This window comes from Saimiri boliviensis, chromosome 14 (assembly GCF_048565385.1).
Source record: "Saimiri boliviensis isolate mSaiBol1 chromosome 14, mSaiBol1.pri, whole genome shotgun sequence".
NCBI lineage: Eukaryota > Metazoa > Chordata > Mammalia > Primates > Cebidae > Saimiri > Saimiri boliviensis.
The window spans coordinates 89207938-89232405 of NC_133462.1; the positions used below are offsets into that span (position 1 = coordinate 89207938).

General features: G+C 46.8%; 1 protein-coding gene across 1 annotated transcript; it reads left to right on the forward strand.

Moving 5' to 3' along the window:
• The first annotated feature begins 15779 nt into the window (after positions 1-15779).
• Positions 15780-17075, forward strand: BECN2 (beclin 2). The gene has a single exon (XM_003935389.4). The coding sequence runs from the start codon at positions 15780-15782 to the stop codon at positions 17073-17075; it is 1296 nt and encodes a 431-aa protein (XP_003935438.4).
• The last annotated feature ends 7393 nt before the right edge of the window (positions 17076-24468 follow it).

Here is a 24468-nt window from a genome sequence, read left to right on the forward strand (position 1 = left end):
AAAGAAAAGTGGCTGGAAAATTAAATGAGTCTCTTTGATGTGAACGCTAACCAAAAAGATCCTGAATCAGTCACCCCAGAGGAAAGAACTGCCGAGACCTTGAAAGCAACAAAACCACAGAGAGGAAAGCACATTCCTCCAAACTCCTGGTGCTGCCATGGCAACCGGAGGGCTGAATGAGGTCATCCCAAAGCAGGGCAAGTGGTCCAGGTGGACCCTGGGAGCAGAGGCCGGGAGGGAGGACTCAAACCACCAGGAGGGAACGAAAACCAGGGCAGGGAAAAGGATGGAATTTCTGGTAACAGAATAAAATTATTCACAGCTGTTAAGCTACAGCCACAACATTTTAGCAGACCTTCTGGCTGGAAAAGTAGGGAAAGGGCACTGAATTTTTTTCACTGTTGTATGTGTCTTTCATCAGTGGATATTAAAACACTTCACTCACACCAAGCACCTTGTTCGGGAGCAGCTGCCTTCGTTTTTATGAGTGTCACAGTGGAGTCAATGATTCATGCTAATGGAGAACATGGAATATATGAATAAAGACATTTCATGGGAAATGGCCCTGCTACTAAACATTTGCAAACTTGTTTGAGCCCCCAAAATCAAACCCTCTGTTTTACCAAATTTGTTTCTAACCTCATCAATAAAAATACACGGTCAAAGAAAAATTCTCTCTCAAAAGCCACATTGATTGTGCAAAATCAAAAAATTTAAATTAAATTTAAAGATTAAATTTGAAGAAGCCTAGCAAGGGAACAGTTGGAAACCCGGCTTAGCTAAGGTAGAGGCGAGAAGGCAGGAACAAGTAGAGACAAGCACATCATGTCCACTCTGCAGCTGAAATCACATGTTTTCTTGGAATGTGCACAAAACACTGAAGTTGCCTTCCCTGACAACTCCGTCAGTTGGCTCAAGGGCAAAGGACTCTCCCTGACAGCGTTCAAGCTGAAAATGAGGAAAGCAGCCCTGGATACCAAGAGCTGGCCTGGCGCACACAGCCAGGCTGTGGTGTTCTCCCATCAAACACAATAATTTCACAGAATGCTGACAATCAGTCAAGGTCATCCTGTGACAGAGGTGGATCAAGACAAAACCAGGTCTACCCTGTCACCGAGTTGGAACACAGACAAAAGCAAGAATGTCATGCAGAACACAAAAATGACCAAGTATCTTCTTATCCTAGCTAATGAGTTACTGCTGTGACTGGTTACAGTTTCAGCTGCAATCTGTTCTTCCCATCTTCTAGATAAGAATTATTAAGATGCCTACTTACAGGCTGGGCGCGGTGGCTCACGCCTGTAATCCCTGCAATTTGGGAGGCTGAGGTGGGCGGATCATGAGGTCAAGAGATCGAGACCATCCTGGCCAACATGGTGAAACCCTGTCTTTACTAAAAATACGAAAATTAGCTGGGCGTGGTGGCACTCGCCTGTAGTCTCAGCTACTTGGGAGGCTGCAGCAGAATTGCTTGAACCCGGGAGGTGGAGGTTGCAGTGAGCCGAGATCACACCACTGCACTCCAGCCTGGCGACAGAGCGAAACTCCATCTCAAATAATAAACAAACAAACAACAAACAAACAAATAAATAAATGTTATTTAACTAGGGATTTATTAATCTGAAAAAGAGGAAAGCAGCCCCGGATACCAAGAGCTGGCCTGGCACAAACAGCCAGGCTGTGGCGTTCTCCCATCAAACACAATAATTTCATAGAATGCCTGACCATCAGGGAAGGTCACTCTGTGACAGAAGTGGATCAAGACAAAACCAAGACTACTCTGTCACCAAGCCGAAACCTAATAGGGATTTATTCATCTATGTATTAAAGTATTTCATCTGTTAAAGAAAATTTACTGTCATCATTTCTTCATATATTGACTTTGTCAATTATCTCTTCTTTTTAATTGGAAGTGTTTTTTCAGATGGAGTTTCACTCTTTTGCCCATGCTGGAGGACAGTGGTGCGATTTTGGCTCACTGCAACGTCCACATTCTGGTTTCAAACGATTCTCCTTCCTCAACCTCACAAATAGCTGGGATTACTGGCACCCACCATCACGCCCTGCTACTTTTTGTATTTGTAGTAGAGACGAGTTTTCACCACGTTGGCCAGGCTGGGCTCAAACTACTGACCTCGTGATCTGCCCTCCTCAGCCTCTGAAAGTGCTGGGATTACAGGCGTGAGCCACTGCGCCTGGCCTTCAATTGGAACTTTGATTAAATATATGTTAGACTGTCTTATTTTATCATTCACATCTTTTAACTTAGCTACCATATTTTCCATGTTTTTATCTATGTATTATTACAGACAAGTCCTTCTGACCTATCTTCTAAATCTGTAACTTTCTCTTCAACTGTCTTCAATTGGTTTCCAAGCTCATCTATTACATTGAATTTTTTTTTTTTTGAGACGGAGTTTCGCTCTTGTTACCCAGGCTGGAGTGCAATGGCGCAATCTCGGCTCACCGCAACCTCCGCCTCCTGGGTTCAGGCAGTTCTCCTGCCTCAGCCTCCTGAGTAGCTGGGATTACAGGCACACGCCACCATGCCCAGCTAATTTTTTGTATTTTTAGTACAGATGGGGTTTCACCATGTTGACCAGGATGGTCTCGACCTCTGGACCTTGTGATCCACCCGCCTCAGCCTCCCAAAGTGCTCGGATTACAGGCTTGAGCCACCGCGCCCGGCCTACATTGAATTTTTAATTTCAGTTATTAAACTTTTTCTTCATAGAAGTTCCCTTTTAGCCAGGTGTGGGGGCTCATGCCTGTAAACCCAGCATTTTGGGAGGCCAAGGTGGGAGGATTGCTTGAGACCAGGCATTTGAAACCAGCCTGGCCAACAGAAAGAGACTGTCTCTATAAAAAAAAAAAAAAAGTTCCTTTTTGTTTTGTTTTTTTCAAATCTGCTATGATCTAATTTATAATGATCTTTTTTCATATTTTTGATTGTCTTATGTTTTAAAACAACGATTGGGCAGGTGCAGTGGCTCACGCCTGTAATCCCAGCACTTTGGGAGGCCGAGGTGGGTGGATCACGAGGTCAGGAGATGAAGACCATCCTGGCCAACATGGTGAAACCCTGTCTCTATAAAAAAATACTTTTTAAAATATAATAATCATTCTTTATAATAATCTGTCTGTTAATTCCAATATTCAAAGTCACTGGAGGTCAGTTTATGTCATCTTTTATTTTGCCAGTTCTCATTCAAAATGTGATTAGCCATCTTTGACTGTATGTTTTTCATTGCCCTTGAACAATTTTTAGGGTTCTTAGAAGTAAGTTCTTTCCTCTACTGAGATTCTGCATTTGCATTTACTAAATTCCTGGGACATCCCTGGTATAAACCCATGTTAAATTCAATTCCTAGCAAGGGTGGTCACCAGGTTTATAAAATCAGAAATGCCCTTTTTTCCTTCACTCCTCCTCCGTTTCTCAGCAACAAGACAACTCTTCCTACAACTCCACAAAGACGGGAAGTGGGGAATAGCTGACTTCTGGTTCCCCTGATTGTGAGGGAAACATTTGTCATCTTTTCTCTATGTAGAGTGCCTTGGGCTTTCACCTCTGCTGGCCTCCCTCCCTGTCTCAGTTCAGCAGCTGATTCATCCTGATAAGCAAATGCTCACAGGGCAAAAATAAGCTGTGACGTTTCTGCTCACCTTTCTGTGCTCCTGCCTTCTCCTAGACACTGGCCTTGTCATTCCTCACAATATTCTAGTCTCTCTATAAGAAATTTTTCAGCCGGGCGCGGTGGCTCAAGCCTGTAATCCCAGCACTTTGGGAGGCCGAGGCGGGTGGATCACGAGGTCAAGAGATCGAGACCATCCTGGTCAACATGGTGAAACCCCGTCTCTACTAAAAATACAAAAAATTAGCTGGTCATGGTGGCACGTGCCTGTAATCCCAGCTACTCAGGAGGCTGAGGCAGGAGAATTGCCTGAACCCAGGAGACGGAGGTTGCGGTGAGCCGAGATCGCGCCATTGCACTCCAGCCTGGGTAACAAGAGCGAAACTCCATCTCAAAAAAAAAAAAAAAAAAAAAAAAGAAATTTTTCATATTTCTTCCATCATTTTTACCCATTCTCAGGGAGGTTATCAATAGGAATAAAAATCCCTACTCTCACCTGAAATGGAAGTCCCTCAAGTGATCTTTCTTCTTCTCTCCCACTTCTTCTGTCTCCTGGTGCATCTCAAGCAGCTGCCAAAGTCACCGACCTTCAATGACTTCAGTTTCCTCAACTATAAAATCGGGTCAATGATTTTCATGGCCTCATAGAATTATTATGAAACTCAAAATAAGCCAGATGAAAGTTCTCAAGAAACTATAACGTACCAACTTTATATACACATATGTCACACATCTACAATACATTACATAAATGGTAAATACTATATTTACATATATATGTGTGTGTATATGAACAACTCTTTTGACAGAAGTAATGATGAACACAGTAGGAGACATGTCAACACAGAGTTTTGTTTGGTTTTGAGATGGAGTCTCACTCTTGCCCAAGCTGGGTGCAGCCGCATGATCTCAGCTTACCGCAACCTCTGCCTCCCAGGTTCAAGTGATTGTCCTGCCTCAGCCTCCCAAGTAGCTGAGAATACAGGTGTGTGCCACCACACCCAGCTAATTTTTGCTTTTTTTATTAGAGATAGGGTTTCTCCATGTTGGCCAGGCGGCTCTTGAACTCCTGAACTCAGGTAATCTACCTGCCTCAGCCTTCCAAAGTGCTGGGATTACAGGCATGAGCCACCACGCGTGGCCGAGTTTTGTTTCGTTGTGTTTCTGAGACAGGGTCTTGTTCTACTGCCCAGGCTGGAAGGCAGTGGCATGACCTCAGCTCACTACAACCTCTAAGTCCTGGGCTCCAGCAGTTCTCTCGCCTCAGCTTCCTCAGTAGCTGGAACTATAGGGCTATACCACCACACCTGGCTAGTTTCACTTTTGTAGAAAGAGTGTCTTGCTATGTTTCCCAGGCTAGCCTCAAACTCCCGGCTTCAAGCAATCCTTCCACTTCAGCTTTGCAAAGTGCTGGGATTACAGGCATGAGCACCTGGCCCAATAATTTTTATGATTACTTCCAATTCTGAAATTACAAGGTTCCATGCCTGCGTAGGAGTAGCCCCCCCATCTCTGTCTGCCTGCCTGACTGCCGTTCTTACGTTCTCACGTCCATTCAGAATAGTTTACCCCTCTTTTTTCCCTGTGTGAATCTAGAGATATTACAAGACCCAGAGCAAGTACGTCCTCTGGTTCTCAGCTCTGAAAGTACTCTGGGTCACCTAGGGAGCTTAAGAAAACGCAGATTCAGTGTCTCGAACTACAGTAATTAAACTAGAACCTAGCAAAGGCAGGGCACGTTTTTGTCTTGTTTTGTTTTTTGATGGAGTTTCGCTCTGTCTCCCAGGCTGGAGGGTAGTGGCATGATCTCCACTCACCGCGACCACACCTCCCAGGTTCAAGCGATTCTCCTGCCTCAGCCTCTCGAGTAGCTGGGTGACAGGCGTGCACCACCACACCTGGCTAATTTTTACATTTTTAATAGAGATGGGGTTTCACCATGTTGGCCAGCTTGGGCAATAGAGTGAGACTTTGTCTCAAAAATAAATAAATGAATAAATAAAATTTAAAAAGCCACTAGTCAACTGGGCATGGCATCTGTCTGTGGTCCCAGCTACTTGGGAGGCTGAGGTGGGAGGATTACTTGAGCCCAGGATGAGACTGCAGTGAGCTATAATTGTGCCACTACACTCCAGTCTGGTTGACAAAGCAAGCCTGTCTCAAAACAAACAAACAAACAAAAAGCCTAGACAACATAGAGAGATCCTGTTTCTACAAATATATTTTTAAAAATTAGCCAGGCATGGTGGCATGTACCTGTAGTCCCAGCTACTTGGAAGCTGAGATGAGAGAGGTGCTTGAGGCCAGGTTTTCGAGTGAGCTGTGATCATGCCACTGTACTCCAGCCTGGGTGGCAGAGGGAGATCTTGTTTCAAAAAATAAAAATAAAAAATAGAAAAAAAAAATCAACCACTAGTGACATCATGACATAGTCAGAAAAATATGAATGCTTCAGGTTTAGCATTTCATTCATTCAATTATTATTTAATGGGAAACCATTATATATGTTAGGTGCTATGGTTAAGAATCCACAGAGGACAGGTGATTGAAAATTTTAATCCTGTACTTGAACAGGACTCTCAAGGAAAAATCTTGCATTTCTGACAACCATGTATTTCCTCACTGAAATCCTGCTAGCAAATTTATATAGGACAGGATCTAAGATTGATGCTGGTCAGGACATCAGAGTGAAAAAAGAACTACTTGATGAATGAGCTTTTCAAAATATCCTTAAGTCAAAGGAAGAAAAAGACTGAAAGCCCATGTTGCGACATTTTGTCTAAAGGCTTGTGTTGGGTTCGTCAAGTCCAATATCATTACCTTGCAACAGAGACAGTGAGTTTGCCCGCTGCTCAGTGATCTCTCTCTCAGAAATAAACCAGAGCGGTCACAGAGTCAGGATTAGGAAGATGTCAAAAATTTTTTTGGCTGAGTGTGGTGGCTCAAGCCTGTAAGCCCAACATCTTTGGGAGGCTGAGGCTGGAGGATGGCTTGAGGCAGGAGTTTGAAGTTGTAGTGAGGCATGACCACACTATTACACTCCAGCCTGGGTGACAGGGCGAGACCCTGTCTCTAAAACAAACAAATGACAAAAATGGTTTCTTACTATCTCTGGATTTCCTACTGTTTCAAATTCAGCTCAGCCTGTGTCCGAACTGGTCAGAGAGACTGAAGACCCGCAGCATGGACTGCTGGCTAGTGCATGGATGAGCCCCAGACGGTACAGAGCACGGAAGTAGGCTTTTATTTAACATGAATGTCCTCTATATTAAGGACTAAACACTTTGCTAAAGTGTGGAATTATCGATCTTTAGAGTGAGTTTCTGATGAAAGAAAATTACAAAATAATAATAGAGTAAAACGAACTTGGGTCTCAGTAGTCCAAACCAGCTGGAAGCTAAAGCCACTTCATCTTGGATGCTAATCCGCCTTGTCGACTTCTGATTAACTCCAGTTCCAGGAATGCCTCCAGGACCTCTCTACTTTCACCTTCACATACTTTCGGTAAATCTTGCCCTTAGGCAAATTCCCCGCGGTGGCTCAAGCCTGTAATCCCAGCACTTTGGGAGGCCGAGGCGGGTGGATCACGAGGTCAAGAGATCGAGACCATCCTGGTCAACATGGTGAAACCCTGTCTCTACTAAAAAAAAATACAAAAAATTAGCTGGGCGTGGTGGCGCGTGCCTATAATCCCAGCTACTCAGGAGGCTGAGGCAGGAGAATTGCCTGAACCCAGGAGGCGGAGGTTGCGGTGAGCCGAGATCGCGCCATTGCACTCCAGCCTGGGCAACAAGAGCGAAACTCCGTCTCAAAAAAAAAAAAAAAAGAAAAAAAGAAAAAAAAAATCTTGCCCTTAGGCAAATTCCCTACATTTGAGCCCTGGGTCTGGAGGTAAGCATAGGAGTTCCATCGTCTTATCTTGCAACCACCTGAGTCACCATTTTTGTTTGTAAGTGCCTGTTAAATGTTTCTTTCTTTCTTTCTTTTTTTTTTTTTTGAGGCAGAGTTTCGCTCTTGTTACCCAGGCTGGAGTTCAATGGCACGATCTTGGCTCACCGCAACCTCTGTCTCCTGGGTTCAAGCAATTCTCCTGCCTCAGCCTCCTGAGTAGCTGAGACTACAGGCACGCGCCACCATGCCCAGCTAATTTTTTTTTTTTGTATTTTTTAGTAGAGACGGGGTTTCACCATGTTGACCAGGATGGCCTCGATCTCTTGACCTTGTGATCCACCCGTCTCAGCCTCCCAAAGTGCTGGGATTATAGGCGTGAGCCACCGCGCCCGGCCTGTTAAATGTTTCTTTTGGCTGGGCGCGGTGGCTCACGCCTGTAATCCCAGCCCTTTGGGAGGCCAGGGCCGGTGAATCACCTGAGGTCAGGAGTTCAAGAGCATCCAGCCTGATCAACATGGAGAAACCCTGTCTCTACTAAAGATACACAAATTAGCCGCTATGGTGGTGCATGGCTGTAATCCGAGCTACTTGGGAGGTCGAGGCAGGAGAATTGCTTGAATCTGGAAGGTGGAGGTTGCAGTGAGCTGAGATGGCGCCATTGCACTCTGGCCTGGGCAACAAGAGCAAAACTCCATCTTAAAAACATAATAAAAAATTTTTAAATGTTTCTTTCTCAGAAACTGGATTTGTCAGCCTCTTTTCTTTGGCTTCTCAGCTTCCTTGGCCTTTAGGGGTAGATTTGCATAAACCTGCTCACTGTGAAATACCAGCTTCCATTACCCTTTATTCAGTGAACCAGCCTACCTATAAAGTCTGCACAAAGAATGAAAAAGAAGAAATAAAATAAAAACATTCAGTGAACCAGCCAATCTCAGTAAATTCTGCTTTAGGATGACAGCTAATTGTAAAATATCAAAAAGAGATAAACCATAAATACTTGGCTACGTCATGCTGCTTTTCCACCCAGAGAAGACGCCGAAAAAAATCGCGGTTCATCTGTAATAATCACTGTGAGAAGTGCTTATTGCAGGAATGACTGTTAAAGAAAACGAAAACTCATTTACATTAAAGGATATCTCTGTATGCACATGATATGTAATAGCAGCGAAAGGAAAAGCCTCTAGAAAAGAGAACGTTTGCCAATGGTTTCCTCTCGGGAGCTGTTACTGTCTTCCATTTCTTTAGAAGTGCTTGAATATTCTGCAGGAGCAAATCTTCCCATGCGACTTATGTGATACAATTAAAGCAACATTTTAAAAGAAAAACTGGATGGATTTCATGCAGCTAATAGCAAAAATATACTTGCTGCTGGGCGCGGTGGCTCTCACCTGTAATCCCAGCACTTTGGGAGGCCGAGGAGGGCAGATCACCTGAGGTTGGGAGTTGGAGACCAGCTTGACCAACACAGAGAAACCTGTCTCTACTAAAAATACAAAATTAGCCAGGCATAGTGGCACATGCCTGTAATCTCAGCTACTTGGGAGGCTGAGGCAGGAGAACTGCTTGAACCAGGGAGGCAGAGGTTGTGGTGAGCCGAGAGGGCACCATTTCACTCCAGCCTGGGCAACAAGAGCAAAACTACGTTGAAAAAAAAAAAGTATACTTGCCTTTCAGAGTTGATACAAGGATGCACTCATTCATTAATTCATTCATTCACATTTATTCATTCAAGTCACAATTGCCAAGCTCATAAGGTGCCAGGCATCAAGGCCTCGGCAATGAATAAGACAAATGCAGTCCCTGGCTTGATGGAGCGCACATCCTAATGGAAAGCCAGATGATAAACAGCTGATGATGACAAGTTCGGTAGAGGTACTCTAACAGAGAGTACCTTAGCAGACCCACTTACACAGAACGGTCAGTTCAAGCCACTGCAAGCAGGTGAAGTTTAAGCTGGGGCCTGAAAGGTGAGAAAGAGTTAATTGTGCTTGAAGAGCTCTCCACGAAAAGGAAGGCGCAGACTCAAGGAGAGAACTCCATAGCTTCTAGAGAGAAGAAACTCCCGAATGTCGCACAGCTAAGAACAAACATTCTGAGCTTACCAACCTGTGTGACTGGGCCAGGCTTGGTGAATTCCCAAGGCACCAGAGCAGCAGAGCGCTGGTAGAGGCTGTCCCTTCCCTCACACCCTAACCTACCTGAGAAGTTTCTCAGGAGGCTCCAGGACCACGTTCCACTGCCCAGGGGGCCAGGCTGACCCTGATGCGGTAAACATGAACAACCGAAAAGTTACTCAGGATCTTCGAAAAAATATATTTAAACTCCCTTGTCTGGCTGACTCCACGAAGGTCTGCCGTCCTTCCCAAACTAATTCCCAATCTGTCTTTCCATCCCCTGTTGCTGTTTTTCCCTTTCCTGCGTTCTGGTGTAAAGGGATTTGTAAGCCCTGCAATGCCTCTCCAGGCCAGAGCGTCATTTTCCATCCCCGAGGGTCCCGCACAAACACCTGCAAAGTTGACTCATGAAAGGACGGAGCCAGGGCTTTCTGGCAGAGGGGTACAGGAGTGTGAGACAAGGTCAGCATTGTTTTGACTCTCACTAAAGCTATTGGAAGCAGCCTGATCATCTTCACCTGGGACGCTGGTCTGTCACTAACTACACCATGTACCCGTAGCAGGGAAAGAAGGAGCTATCAGCAGCTGACCATTTGCATCCTGGGGGCATCTGAGGCTGATTTATTTGTGTGGAACTCCTATTATGAGATCTGTTTGGCAGGAGGGGCTGAGAATCTCTTTCTTTTCTTTTCTTTTCTTTCTTTTTTGAGACGGAGTCTCGCTCTGTCACCCGGGCTGCAGTGCAGTGGTGCAAACGCAGCTGCGTGCCACCTCCGACTCCCAGATTCAAACAATTCTCCTCCCTCAGCCTCCTGAGCAGCTGGGACTAAAAGCATGCACCACAACACTCAGCTAATTTTTTGTATTTTTAATAGAGATGAGGTTTCACTACATTGGCCAGGCTGGTCTGGAACTCCTGACCTCAGACGATCCACCAGTCTTGGCCTCCCAAAGTGTTGGGATTACAGGCCACTGCACCCAGCTGAGAATCTCGTACCTAGGGCTACTGTGGTAATATTCAGTTAGCATTTCTCTAAGGTCACTGTTTCATTCTGTCGACTTTTGCTTTACTCATCAAATCCCGGAGTTGTCATGTTTTCATAGAAAGCACAAAACTTTCAATGTCAAATATATGTTGGTTCTAATCCTAGAACCTGAGAGTTCCTGATATTCAACATTCTCATATCCTTTTGCCTGCTTCAAAATTAAAATGAGAAAATAAATATATGTAAGGTAATGGTATCTACTAGTCAGGCTTGTTGTGATAATAACCCCGGTTTTAGTAGCATTAGTTTCTCAGAGTTTTGCAGGCTGGCATTGTCTGGGCTGGGCTGGGCTCCAGGTGTCTTCTCATTTGGGGAGTGAAGCTGAAGGAGTAGCTCCTACTCTCATGGAATCCAGCAGGACAGCAAGAGGACCCTATGAAAGCTGGTCTGGGAACTAGCCTGCTGTCACTTCAGCCTCATCCATTGTCCAAAATAAGTCCTATGTGGAGGGAAGGAAGGGTGAGTATGTGCTTAGTGATAATACAATTGTCACATTAAGACCGAGAGCATGGCCGGGCGCGGTGGCTCAAGCCTGTAATCCCAGCACTTTGGGAGGCTGAGGCGGGTGGATCACAAGGTCAAGAGATCGAGACCATCCTGGTCAACTTGGTGAAACCCCGTCTCTACTAAAAATACAAAAAATTAGCTGGGCGTGGTGGCGTGTGCCTGTAATCCCAGCTACTCAGGAGGCTGAGGCAGGAGAATTGCCTGAACCCAGGAGTCGGAGGTTGCGGTGAGCCGAGATCGCGCCATTGCACTCCAGCCTGGGTAACAAGAGCGAAACTCCGTCTCAAAAAATAAAAAATAAATAAATAAAAATAAAAATAAAAAAAGACCGAGAGCATGTTAGGTACTTATTTTATTTTATTTTATTTTATTTTTTTTTTGAGATGGAGTCTCACTCTGTCTCCCAGGCTGGAATACAGTGGCGCGATCTCGGTTCACTGCAACCTCTGCCTCCTGGGTTCAAGCTATTCTCCTGCTTCAGCCTCCCAAGTAGCTGGGACTATAGGCACGCGCCACCATGCCTACCTAATTTTTCGTATTTTTAGTAGAGACAGGTTTTCACCGTGTTAGCCAGGATGGTCTCAATCTCCTGACCTCGTGATCTGTCCACCTTGGCCTCCCAAAGTGCTGGGATTACAGGCATGAGCCAGCATGCCTGGCCCATGGTAGGTGTGTAACAGATGTTAGCCTCCACCCCTTTCCCAGTGCTTACAGTAGAATTTAATAAATGAATGGTAATAACCATAAGCCAACTCTGTTGCCAGCCCATACCTTTGCTTTAGCAACAGTCTAAGTGCCTGGATTCACTTCCTTCAGCTTCCTCACCATTCCCAGATCCGTTCCTGAATTCCTTATTCCAGATCCTTGCCTCGCTTTCCTTTGCAGCACCCCACTTGCTCTTGTGCTCTGACACCTGGTGATGTCCGCACATGTTCGTTCACCTCTTCAGTAATCGAACAAGCCTCAGGACCACATGGCTTTCTACTGTTCTGGTGCACCCAGGTCTCTGTTGGCTAAGCTCACTGTGACTTTGTAGATCAAGTATGACATCAATCATTAACTTCTTAATCTTCTTTTTTTTTCCCCCTTTTTGAGATGGAGTTTTGCTCTTGTTGCCCAGGCTAGAGTGCAATGGCATGATCTTGGCTCATTGCAACCTCTAACTCCTGAGTTCAAGTGATTCTCCTGCCTCAGCCTCCAAAGTAGCTGGGATTACAGGCATGTGCCACCACGCTCAGCTAATTTTATATTTTTAGTAGAGACGGGGTTTCTTCATGTTGGTCAGGCAGGTCTTGAACTCCCGACCTCAGGTGATTCACCTGACTCAGCCTCCCAAAGTGCTGGGATTACAGGAGTGAGCCACCATGCCTGGGCTTTTTTTCAATTTTAATTTTTATTTTACTTTAAGTTCTAGAATACATGTGCAGAACGTGCAGGTTTGTTACATGGTATACGTGTGCCATGGTGGCTTGCTGCACCTATTGACCCATCCTCTAATTCCCTCCCCTCACTCCCGACCCCCCAACAGGCCCTGGTGTGTGCTGTTCCCCTCCCTGTGTCCACGTGTTCTCATTGCTCACCTTCCACTTATGAGTGAGAACATGCAGTGTTTGGTTTTCTGTTCCTGCATTAGTTTACTGAGAATGATGGTTTCCAGATTCATCCATGTCCCTGCAAAGAACATCATTCCTTTTTATGGGTGCATAGTATTCCATGGTATAGATGTACCACATTTTCTTCTTTTTTTTATTTTTTAATTTTCTTTTAACCTACTCTCACTGATCAATTTCCTTGCAACATATCACATTTTCTTTATCAACTTCTTTGTTATTGAAAAAGTGTATTGGGGTCAGGCACAGGTTCAGATAGAATACTGTGTGAGAAAACAACTGAAAAAAAAAAAAAGAAATAAACAACAACAACAAAATACTGAGTGAGAGATTGCAGGAAGGGTCAAGTGGTGAACTGATGTAAATTGATAGGCCAATCATGGTGGCTCACAGCTGTAATCCCAGCACATTGGAAGGCCAAGGTGGGTGGTTCACTTGAGGTTAGGAGTTTGAGACCAGTTTTGGTCAACATGACGAAACTTCATCTCTACTAAAAAATACATTTTTTTTTTTTTTTTTTTTTTTAGACAGTCTTGCTCTTGTTGCCCAGGCTGGAGTGCAATGGCAAGATCTTGGCTCACGGCAACCTCTGCCTCCTGGGTTCAAGCGATTCTCCTGCTTCAGCCTCTGGGGTATCTGGGATTACAGGTGCCCACCACCATGCCCAGCTTATTTTGTATTTCTTTTTTAGTAGAGACAGGGTTTCTCCATGTTGGTCAGGTTGGTCTCAAACTCCCACCCTCAGGTGATCGCTTGAGTCTGGGAAGTCGAGACTACAGTGAGCAGTGATTGTGCCACTGTACCTCAACCTGGGCAACATGGCGAGATCCCATGAAAATAAAAAAATTGAAAAAACAAGCTGGGCGAGGTGGCTCACGCCTGTAATCCCAGCAGTCTGGGATGCCAAGATGGGCAGATCATTTGAGGCTAGGAGTTTGAGATCAGCCTGGCCAACGTGGTGAAAACTTGTTTCTACAAAAATTAGCTAGGCATGGTGGCAGGCACCTGTAGTCCCAGCTACTTGGGAGGCTGAGACAGGATTGCTTGAACCCTGAGGTGGAGGTTGCAGTGAGGCAATATTGTGCCACTGCACTCCAGCCTGGGTGACAGAGGGAGACTCTGTCTAAAGAAAAATGTTAAGTGTGGCCAGGTGCAGTGGCTCATACCTGTAATCCCAGCACTTTGGGAAATTGTGGCAGGTGGATCACAAGGTCAGAAGTTCAAGATCAGCCTGGCCAATATGGTGAAACCCGGTCTCTACTAAAAATACAGAAGTTAGCTGGACATGGTGGCAGGCACCTGTAATCCCAGTTGCTCGGGAGACTGAGGCAGGAGAATTGCTTGAACCCAGGAGGTGGGAAGTTGCAGTGAGCAGAGATCGTGCCATTGCACTCCAGTCTGGGTGATAGAGCGGGACTCCGTCTCAAAAAAAAAAAAAAAGTTAAGTGTGTCACAAGAGCAGAGAGCCTTAAATTGGGGGCCAGGGAAGTTTCTTGCAGATAATGGCCTTTCTGAAACATTCTTAATCAGTAACAGAAGCATCCTCTAGAGGTTGACTGCAGGGCCCCCTCGCCCTTTCCAGGTCATTCATCACTCCCAGACCCTGCCAAGTGAACTAAACATGAGAGGCAATCACAATCGATTAGGAGACAGATCAATTGTTCAAAAAACATAAAACAATAATCTGTTCACTGTGGAATGTCGCAATTAATCAGCTCTAGAGGATGATTGAGTTGGCCAGGTGGAGAGGTGAAAGAAGAGTGTTCTAGGTAGAGGAACAAGGTCGCATGTTGGAAGAACCAAAATGCAACGCTCAGCAGGAACACAGGAGCCCACGGCCCAGGAGGGCAGGAAGTGGGGAGAGAAGCAACGGGAAAGGTGGGCCCCGGCCTCGGTGTTAGGTTAAAATGATTGAACTTCTCTCTCTCTCTCTCTCTCTTTTTTTTTTTTTTGTTTTAAATGGAGTTTCTCTCTGTCACCCAGGCTGGAGTGAAGTGGTGCGATCTCGGCTCACTGCAACCTCTACCTCCTCGGTTCAACCGATTCTCCTGCCTCAGCCTCTCGAGTAGCTGGGATTACAGGCACCAGCCACCACGCCTGGCCAATTTTTGCAGAGTAGAGATGGGGTTTCACCATGTTGGCCAGGCTGGTCTTGAACTGCTGACCTCAGGTGATCCACCCACCTTGGCCTCCCAAAGTGCTGGGATTATAGGCATAATCCACTGTGCCAAGCCTGAACTTTTCTTTCTTTCTTTTATTTATTTAATTTATTTTTGGGATGTGTGTGTGTGTGTATGCGTGTGTGAGAGAGAGAGACAGAGAGAGAAAAGGGGGAGTAGGGGGTGAGGGGGTCGGAGCTGGATTCAGGGTCTTACTCTGTTGCCCAGTCAGGAGTGTAGGGGATCATAGCTCACTGCAACCTCCAGCTCTGGAGTAATCTCTCACCTCACCCTTTTAAGTAGCTGGGACTGTAAGCGGCCACCCCACCTGGCTAATTTTTTTCACTTTTTGTAGAGAAGGGGTCTGCCTCTGGTGCCCAGGGTATTCTGAGACTAATGGCCTGAAGCGATCCTTCCGCCTTGGCCTACCAATACGCCGGGATTACCCGCGTGAGCCCACGCCCCCGGCCAGAGCGGATTGGACTTTATCTTAAGGTAAGATAAGGGTGTCAAGTATTTTAAGGAGGGCAGTGCCATGATGAGATTTTTAGTTTTAGCAAGATTACTCTTAAGGCATCCCTTGGACATGTTACAGGAGAAAAGTGAGATGATCAGATTTTCCTTTTGGAAATAATCCCTGTTCTGTAAGGAGCGGAATGGGACCGACGGAGGGTCCCATGGTAGGGTTTTCTGCAGGAGAGTGACAAGATGACATCTGCATTTTAAAAGGATTACTCTTCTAGAAAGACCTGAAGGGTATAAAATGATGAACAAGAGAGCCAGCGGAAACCGACTCAAGGTGGGAGTCAGGTCCTCCGCCATGTCTTCCATCCGCTTCCTGTGCCAGCGCTGCAACCAGGCCCTGAAGCTGAGCTGCTCCTCGGAGTCCGGGGTCCTCCCTGCAGCCCCGGCGCTCACCTCTGGGCAGGCTGAGCCCAGAGACACCCAGGAGCCCGGCGCCACCAGGGAGGTGACAGACGCTGAAGAGCAGCAGGACGGTGCCTCCAGCCCACCCCTTCCAGGGGACGGCTGTGAGTCCACCCACGGTGCCAACATCTTCACCCTGCTGGGGAAGCTTGGCGCCATGCGGACGCTCAGCAGCATCCAGAAGGCAACTGTTGACATTTTTGACATCGTCTCTGGCCAAGAAGATGTGGACCATCCCCTGTGCGAAGAGTGCACCGACAGCCTTCTGGAGCAGCTGGACTTGCGGCTCGCTCTCACCGAAGCAGAGAGTCAGAACTACCAGCGCTGCCTGGAGAGCGGGGAGCTGGCGACCAGCCAGGAGGAGACGGAGGCTCTGCGGGCGGAGCTGCGGGACCTGGAGCTGCGGGAGGCCAGGCTGGCCCAGGAGCTGGAGGATGTGGATAGCCGCCGTGCCAGGGCAGCCGCGGACCTGGAGGCAGCCCAGGCAGAGACTGCGGAGCTGGGCCGGCAGGAGAGGCAGCACGACAGGGACTGCAGGGCCTTGGAGTGGCAGCAGCTGGAACTGCTTGACCAGCTGGGGCACCTGGAGAACCAGCTGCAGTGTGCCAGGGTCCAGCTCGACCGACTGGAGGAAATCAACTGCTTCAATGCCACATTTGAGATCTCGGCGGAGGGCCCCGTGGGCGTCATCAATAACTTCAGGTTGGGCTGCCTTCGCACTGTCCCTGTGAGCTGGAATGAGATTAATGCTGCCTGGGGACAGGCGGCTTTGCTGCTCCTTGCCCTGGCCAATACAGTTGGACTGCAGTTTCGGAGGTATCGACTCATACCCTGCGGAAACCATTCCTATCTGAAGTCTTTGACAGATGACCGCACGGAGCTGCCCTTGTTCTGTCACGGGGGGCAGGATGTTTTCTTCGATAACAAGTTTGACCGCGCCATGGTGGCCTTCCTGGACCTCATGCAGCAGTTCAAGGAAGAGGCTGAGAAGGGTGAGTCGGGCCTCTGGCTGCCCTACGGGATCCAGGTGGAGAAAGGCCTGATGGAAGACACTGGCGGCCTCGGGAAATGCTATTCCATCAGAACCCATTTGAACACGCAGGAGCTGTGGACAAAGGCGCTCAAGTTCCTGCTCATAAATTTCAAGTGGAGTCTCACCTGGGTTGCCTCAAGATATCATCAAAAGTAGCTTTGTTTCTTTTCCTTTTTTTTTTGAGACAGAGTCTTGCTCTGTTGCCCAAGCTGAAGTGGAGTGGCAGGATCTCGGCTCACTGCAACCTCCACCTCCCGGGTTCAAGTGATTCTCCTGCCTTAGCCTTCCAAGTAGTGGGGATTACAGGTGTGCACCACCACCCCTGGCTAATTTTTGTATTTTTAGTAAAGAGGAGTTTCGCCATGTTGGCCAGGCTTCCCCTGAACTCTTGACCTCAGGTGATCTGGGTGCCTCAGACTCCAAAGTGTTGGATTACAGGCTTGAGCCACCCCACCCAGAAACTTTCTTTTTTTCTTTTTTCTTTTTTTCTTTTTTTTTTTTTTTTTTTTGAGATGGCTCCTTTCTTTGTCGCCTAGGCTGGAGTGCAGTGGCACCATCTTGGCTCACTGACTGCAATCTCCACCTCCTGGGTTCAAGCTATTTTCCTGCCTTAGCCTCCTGAGTAGCTGGGATTACAGGCACCTACCATGCCATGCTAATTTTTGGATTTTTGGCAGAGGTGAGATTTCACCATGTTGGCCATGCTGGTCTTGACCTCTTGATCTCATGATCCACCCGCCTCAGGCTCCCAAAGTACTGGGATTACAGGGAGCCACCCTGCCCTGCCCACTTTTTTTTTCTAAAGTACTGTAAATATATTATCAGATAAATCTTCCCCAGCACATCTTTTAACTTCCACTCCTCTTCTCCATCCAAATATTCAAAATGACAGGAAAAATTTGAATTATAAGAGGCCAAGATTACTCCTGCATAAAGCGATAAAAGGACACAGACGGCAAGGACTAAGAGCGGGGAGGAAAGAGGGTGTGGTGAGGAGCCAAGTGGAGGTTTTCAATTTTTTAATTTCAAAACAATTTTGGGCCGCAGATGTACATGATGGAACACGGGACTCGGGGAAAGGGGAGAGAATACTCAACAATTACGCCTTTGTCTTCATCCCTGAGTAACTTTCAATAAATTTCTACATGTTCTTAAATGATTTAAAGTGAGCAGTGAGTCTTACTGGGCTGTGCCATGCTGTTGAGATTAATTTTCTTTTTTTTTTTTTTTAAATGGGGTTTCACCCTGATGGCCAGGCTGGTCTTGAACTCCTGACCTCAGGCGATCCACCCACCTCAGCCTCCCAAAGTGTAGGATTCCAGGCATGAGCCACCACACCTGGCCTCATGCTGTTGAGATTAACTGTGAGTTGAAGGGGTGAGGTGGCCAGTGACTGACGGGTAACCTTGGCTGATAGATAAATTACAGGTCTTGAGGTGAACCCTTCCAGAAAGCTGAAGACAAAATCCTCACACTTTGAGAGGTGGAGGAGGAAGAATTGTTTGAGCCCAGGAGTTCTGAGATCAGCCTGGGGAACATAGGGTGACATCCATCTTTACAGAATATTTTAAATTTGATTTAATTTTTATATTTTTGAGAATTAGTTTCCCTTTTGTCACCCAGGCTGGAGTTCAGTGGCACAATCTCAGCTCACCGCATCCTCAGCCTCCCGGGTTCAAGCTATTCTCCTGCCTCAGCCTCTGAAGTAGGTGAGATAACAGACATCCCACCACACCTGGTTACTTTTTTTTTTTTTTTTTGAGACAGTCTGACTCTGTTACCCAGGCTGGAGTGCAGTGGCGAGATCTTGGCTCACTACAACCTCTGCCTCCTGGGTTCAAGTGATTCTCCTGCCTCAGCCTCCCGAGTAGCTGGGATTACAGGCGTGCACTACCATGCCCAGCTAATTTTTTTTTTTTTTTTTTTTTTTATTTTTTTTTTTGAGACGGAGTTTCGCTCTTGTTACCCAGGCTGGAGTGTAATGGCGCGATCTCGGCTCACCGCAACCTCCACCTCCTGGGTTCAGGCAATTCTCCTGCCTCAGCCTCCTGAGTAGCTGGGATTATAGGCACGCACCACCATGCCCAGCTAATTTTTTGTATTTTTAGTAGAGACGGGGTTTCACCATGTTGACCAGGTTGGTCTCGATCTCTCGACCTCGTGATCCACCCGCCTCGGCCTCCCAAAGTGTTGGGATTACAGGCTTGAGCCACTGCGCCCGGCCAATTTTTGTATTTTTAAATAAAGATGGGGTTTCACCACGTTGGCCAGGCTGGTCTCAAACACCTGACCTCAAATGATCCACCTGCCTCAGCCTCCCAAAGTGCTGGGATTACAGATATGAGCCACCACCCCCAGCCCTAAGTTTCTGACTTCATCCACTGTCTGGTGGTTCAATGGTGTCATTTATGGTGGGGGAAGACTGGCAGGAGGCAATGCTCAGGAAGATGCCCAGAGTGCCATTGTGGACCCAGTGTGAACTGTCTGTGAAGCTTAGCAGGGAAGCCACTATGTAGGTAGTTGGCTAAAAACCTGTAAAGATTGGTAAAGAGGGATTCCTCTCATCTAGTCTTTTTTTTTTCTTTTGTCAAAGATGGTGTTTCACCATGATGACCAGGCTGGTCTTGAACTCCTGACCTCAGGTGATCCACCCACCTTGGCCTCCAAAAGTGCTAGGATTACAGGCGTGAGCCACCACGCCCAGCAAACATAGGTCTTTCTAAAGATCACCCTCTGCCCCTCACTACCCCATTGCCTTCAACACCCATGGACATAAATGCAATAAATACTCATGGAAGACCCTCTTTCCATGAGGCAACCTCTGGTGATGTACAAAAGATGCAAAGATCCCTATCTTTACAAAACCCCCCATCTAAGGAATGAATTCCAGGCTTTTAACCATGCGTTGTTTTATTCTGAGTATAGCAGCTTTTATTCTGAGTATAGCAGCTCAGCTAACTCCATTACACATAAATGGAAGCTGTGCTCTAGGTGGATGGGAAGTTGCGTTGGAGGATGGAAGGGTGTGTGTGTGTGACAAAGGCAGGGGATGTATAGGGTAAGTTAGCTCAGTGCCAGCTCAAGCATGGGAGGGGTGCCCATAAATGGCAGAGGAGGCTGCTACTGGGAAGTCAGCTCGAGTCAGCTGTCCGTTAGATGAAGCCCATTCATCTCCAGGCACCTCATTCTCCCCGTCTGAACTTTAATCTCCCCCTCAGTACAGTGAGGTTTTAGCCAAGCACCATGCACCTGTAGTCCCAGCTACTAGAGAGGCTGAGGTGGGAGGGTTGCTTGAGCCCAGGAGTTCAAGACTGCAGTGGGCCATGACTGTGCCATTGCACTGCAGTCTGGGTGGCAGAATGAGACCTCATCTCTATATATAGAATATATATATAATTTCTAGATTAAACTCAAATATAAATAAAAAGTAATAGATGAGATTGCTATCTTTTTTTTTTTTTTTTTTTGAGATGGAATCTCACTCTGTTGCCCAGTCTGGAGTGCAATGGTGCGATCTTGGCTCACTGCAACCTCTGCCTCCTGGGTTCAAGCAATTCTCCTGCCTCAGCCTCCCAAGTAGCTGGGACTACAGGTGTCTGCTTCCATGCCAGCTAATTTTTGTATTTTTAGTAGAGATGGGGTTTCGCCTTGTTGGTCAGGCTGGTCTCGAACTCCTGACCTTATGATCCACCTGCCTCAGCCTCCCAAAGTGCTGGGATTACAGGAGTGAGCCACCACTGCACCTGGCCATTTTTTTTGTGTTTTTAGTAGAGACAGAGTTTCACCTTGTCGATTAGGCTGGTCTCAGAACTCGTGACCTCAGGAGAACACTGCATCGGCCTCCCAAATGCTGGGATTACAGGCATGAGCCACCATGCCTGGCCGAGATTACCATCTTTTAAATTCACATTGCAATTTTAAAAATTTTGGAATTCCTATTTGATAAAGAGGAAAGCACATCCTCTCATATCCTGGAGCCAGCCTGGTTCTCACAGTTATTCCTGGGTGTCCTCCTATTGAACACGGCCAGTTTCATAGAGCTTCAACATCAAGGCTACTCTGTGACCGTGCACGATGGATGTCTCGGTCCATTTGCATTGCTATGAAGGAATATCTGAGACTGGGTAAGTTAAAAGAGTTTATTTGGCTCACAGTTCTGCAGGCTACACTAGAAGCATGGCGCCCGCATCTGGATCTGGGGAGGGCCTCAGGCTGCTTCCATTGATGGTGGGAGAGGAAGGGAACCCAGTATGTGCAGAGATCACACGGCAGGAGAGGAAAGTAAAGGGACAGCAGCAGGTGCCAGGCGCTTTCTAACAAGCAGCTTTTGGGAGAACCAATAGAGCCAAAGAATCACTCATTACCTACAGAATGGCAAAAAGCCATTCATGACAGATCCACGTTCACGACCCAGGCACCTTCCACCAGGCCCCATCTCCAACTCTGAGGATCATATTTCAACATGAGACTTGGCAGGGTCAAACAAACCATATCCAAACCCTAACATCCAACCAAGCCAAAGATAAGACCACTCTATAATCATGTCTGAACACAGACAAAAACAGGAACATTGTCCAACCCACAAAAATGACAAAACGGCCCCCATCCTGGCTAGAATAAGTGACTGCTGCTTCTTTTTTTCTGTTTTGAGAGGGAGTCTCACTCTTTTCCACCAAGCTGGAGTGCAGTGGTGTGATTTCAGCTCACTGCAACGTCTGCCTCCTGGGTTCAAGTGATTCTCCTGCCTCAGCCTCTCGAATAGCTGGGACTACAGGTGCCCACCATCATGCCTGGCTAATTTTTGTATTTTTCAGTAGAGACAGAGTTTGGCCATGTTGCTCAAGCTGGTCTCAAACTACTGACCTCAGGTGATCCACACGCCTCAATCTCCCAACGTGCTGGAATGACAGGCATGAGTCACTATGACTGGCCTGCTGCTTCTTTTCAATTAAAGCCTTTGCCTCCCTTAATTCTTCTTTTGTAGATAGGAATGATGAAGATGTCTAATTACCCTAGCATCCTGACAGCATCCAATCCAGAGCAAAACCATTTCTCTAACCCCTCCCAAAATTATCTAATACACACCCAAACCCGGTCCCACCTTTCCATCACCCATTTACTAATGTCCCTTCTGTGTATTCTCCCTCACTGTAATGGGTAATAAATCCAGCCTGTCAACTTGGCGCATTGCTGGTGGCCTTTGGCTGGAGAGTATTAACACATGCTTTGTTTTTTCTTTAGAGACAGAGTCTCACTCTGTCACCCAGGCTGGAGTGCAGTGGGACTATTATAGCACACTGGAGCATCAAACTCCTGGGCTAAAGTGAGCCTCCTGCATCAGCCTTCTGATTAGCTGGGATTATTGGTGCACACTACCATGTCTGGCTAATTTACTATATTTTTGTAGAGATGGGGTCTTGCCATGTCGCCCAGGCTAGCCTTAACTCCTGGGCTCAAGTGATCCTCCTACCTTGGCTTCCCAAAGTGCCACAATTACACGTGTGAGCCGCCATGCCCAGCTGCAATAACACACTTAAAGCTAAACTAGTCTTAGGAAAATGAACAAAATGACCAATTGCAAATGTGCTTTGGTCTCTCACCAAGAAGAGTTCTTTCTTTCTTTTTTTAAATTTATTTTTAAACACAGTTTTGCTCCTGTTGCCTAGGCTGGAGTGCAATGGAATGATCTTGGCTCACTGCAACCTCCGCCTCCAGGGTTCAAGAGGTTCTCCTGCCTCGGCCTCCTGAGTAACTGGAATTACAGGCGTGCACCACCACACCTGGCTGATTTTCCATTTTTAGTAGAGACGAGGTTTCTCCATGTCGGTCTCACTGATCTCAAACTCCTGATCTCAGGTGATCTGCCTGCCTTGGCCTCCCAAAGTGCTAGGATTACAGGTCTGAGCTACCACGCCTGGCCAAGAAGCCTTCTTGAAGTAGAATATAGTTACCTGGATACTTCTGCAATTGTAGATCATTTAACTCAGTGTCTTAAAGTTTATTTCCTCGCAGTTGTTGTCCAATACACATCATGAAGCCAAACCGATTTAAAAAACCCAAATGAGTGATCTGAATTGTCTGAAAATACATCAATCAGTTTGGGGATGGGCATAGGTTTGGACAGCGCAGCAGTGAGCAGCATGCAAGAAAGGGACGGCACTGGCCAGGCGCGGTGGCTCATGCCTGTAATCCTAGCACTTTGGGAGGCCGAGGTGGGTGGATCACCTGAGGTCAGGAGTTCAAGACCAGCCTGGCCATCAGGGTGAAACCCCATCTTATTAGAAAAAAAAAAAAAAAAGAAAGAAAGGGAAGGCACTACTCTTGATGAGAATAGAAATCCCCGGGTTGGGTGCGGTGGCTCATGCCTGTAATCCTAGCATGAGCCTGTCTCTACTAAATATACTAAAATTAGCCAGGCATGGTGGCAGGCACCTGTAAGCCCAGCTACTCGGGAGGCTGAGGCAGTAAAATTGTTTGAACCCGGGAAACAGAGGTTGCACTGAATCAAGATTGGGCCGCTGCACTCTAGCCTGGGCGACAGAGCAAGACTCCATCTCAAAAAAAAAAAAAAAACCCGCCAAGCACGGTGGCGCATACCTGTAATCCCAGCACTTTGAGAGGCCGAGGTAGGTGGATCACAAGGTCAGGAGTTTGAGACCAGCCTGGCCAAAATGTTGAAACCCCGTCTCTACTAAAAATATAAAAGTTAGCTGGGCGCGGTGGTGCGCGCCTGTAATCCCACCTATTCAGGAGGCTGAGGCAGGAGAATCGATTGAACCTGGGAAGTGGAGGTTGCAGTGAGCCAAGATCATGCAATTGCACTCCAGCCTGGGCGACAGAGTGAGACTCTGTCTCAAAAAAAAAAAAAAAAAAAAAAAGAAAGAAAGAAAAAGCTGGGTGTGGTGTCTCATGCCTGTAATTCCAGCACTTTGGGAAGCGGAGGCAGGTGGATCACCTGAGATCGGGAGTTCAAGACCAGCCTGACCAGCATGGAGAAACCCCATCTCTACTAAAAATACAAAATTAGCCAGATGTGATGGTGCATGCCTGTAATCCCAGCTACTTGGGAGGCTGAGGCAGGATAATCACTTGAACCTAGGAGGTGGAGGTTGTGGTGAGCAAAGATTGCATCATTGCACTCCAGCCTGGGCAAGAAGAGCAAAACTCCACCTCAAAAAACACACAAAACAAACAGACGAAAAAGAACAGAAACCCCACATAGTCTCTCCTGAATGAGACAAAATAGTGAGATAATAAATGTCTGGTGCATCATGAGGTGGCAGCATTCTGGTCATCGTCCATTGCATTGTACAGCATGGCTCTCCTGAACGAGACAAAATGTTGGGGGAAAAAGTAGCTAGGGAAATGAAAAGAGCTCCACGAATATTAACCAACGGGCATCAAATTGTCGGTCAGTTGAGAATGCTGAACTGCTGAGGTGAGGAATGCAGCCACCTTCGTGGAGGAAAACGCAGCCACCAAATCCCTCACGCTGCCATGGCAACGGGAGCTCACAAATGATGCAATGGCAAAGGCAGCTGGACACGTG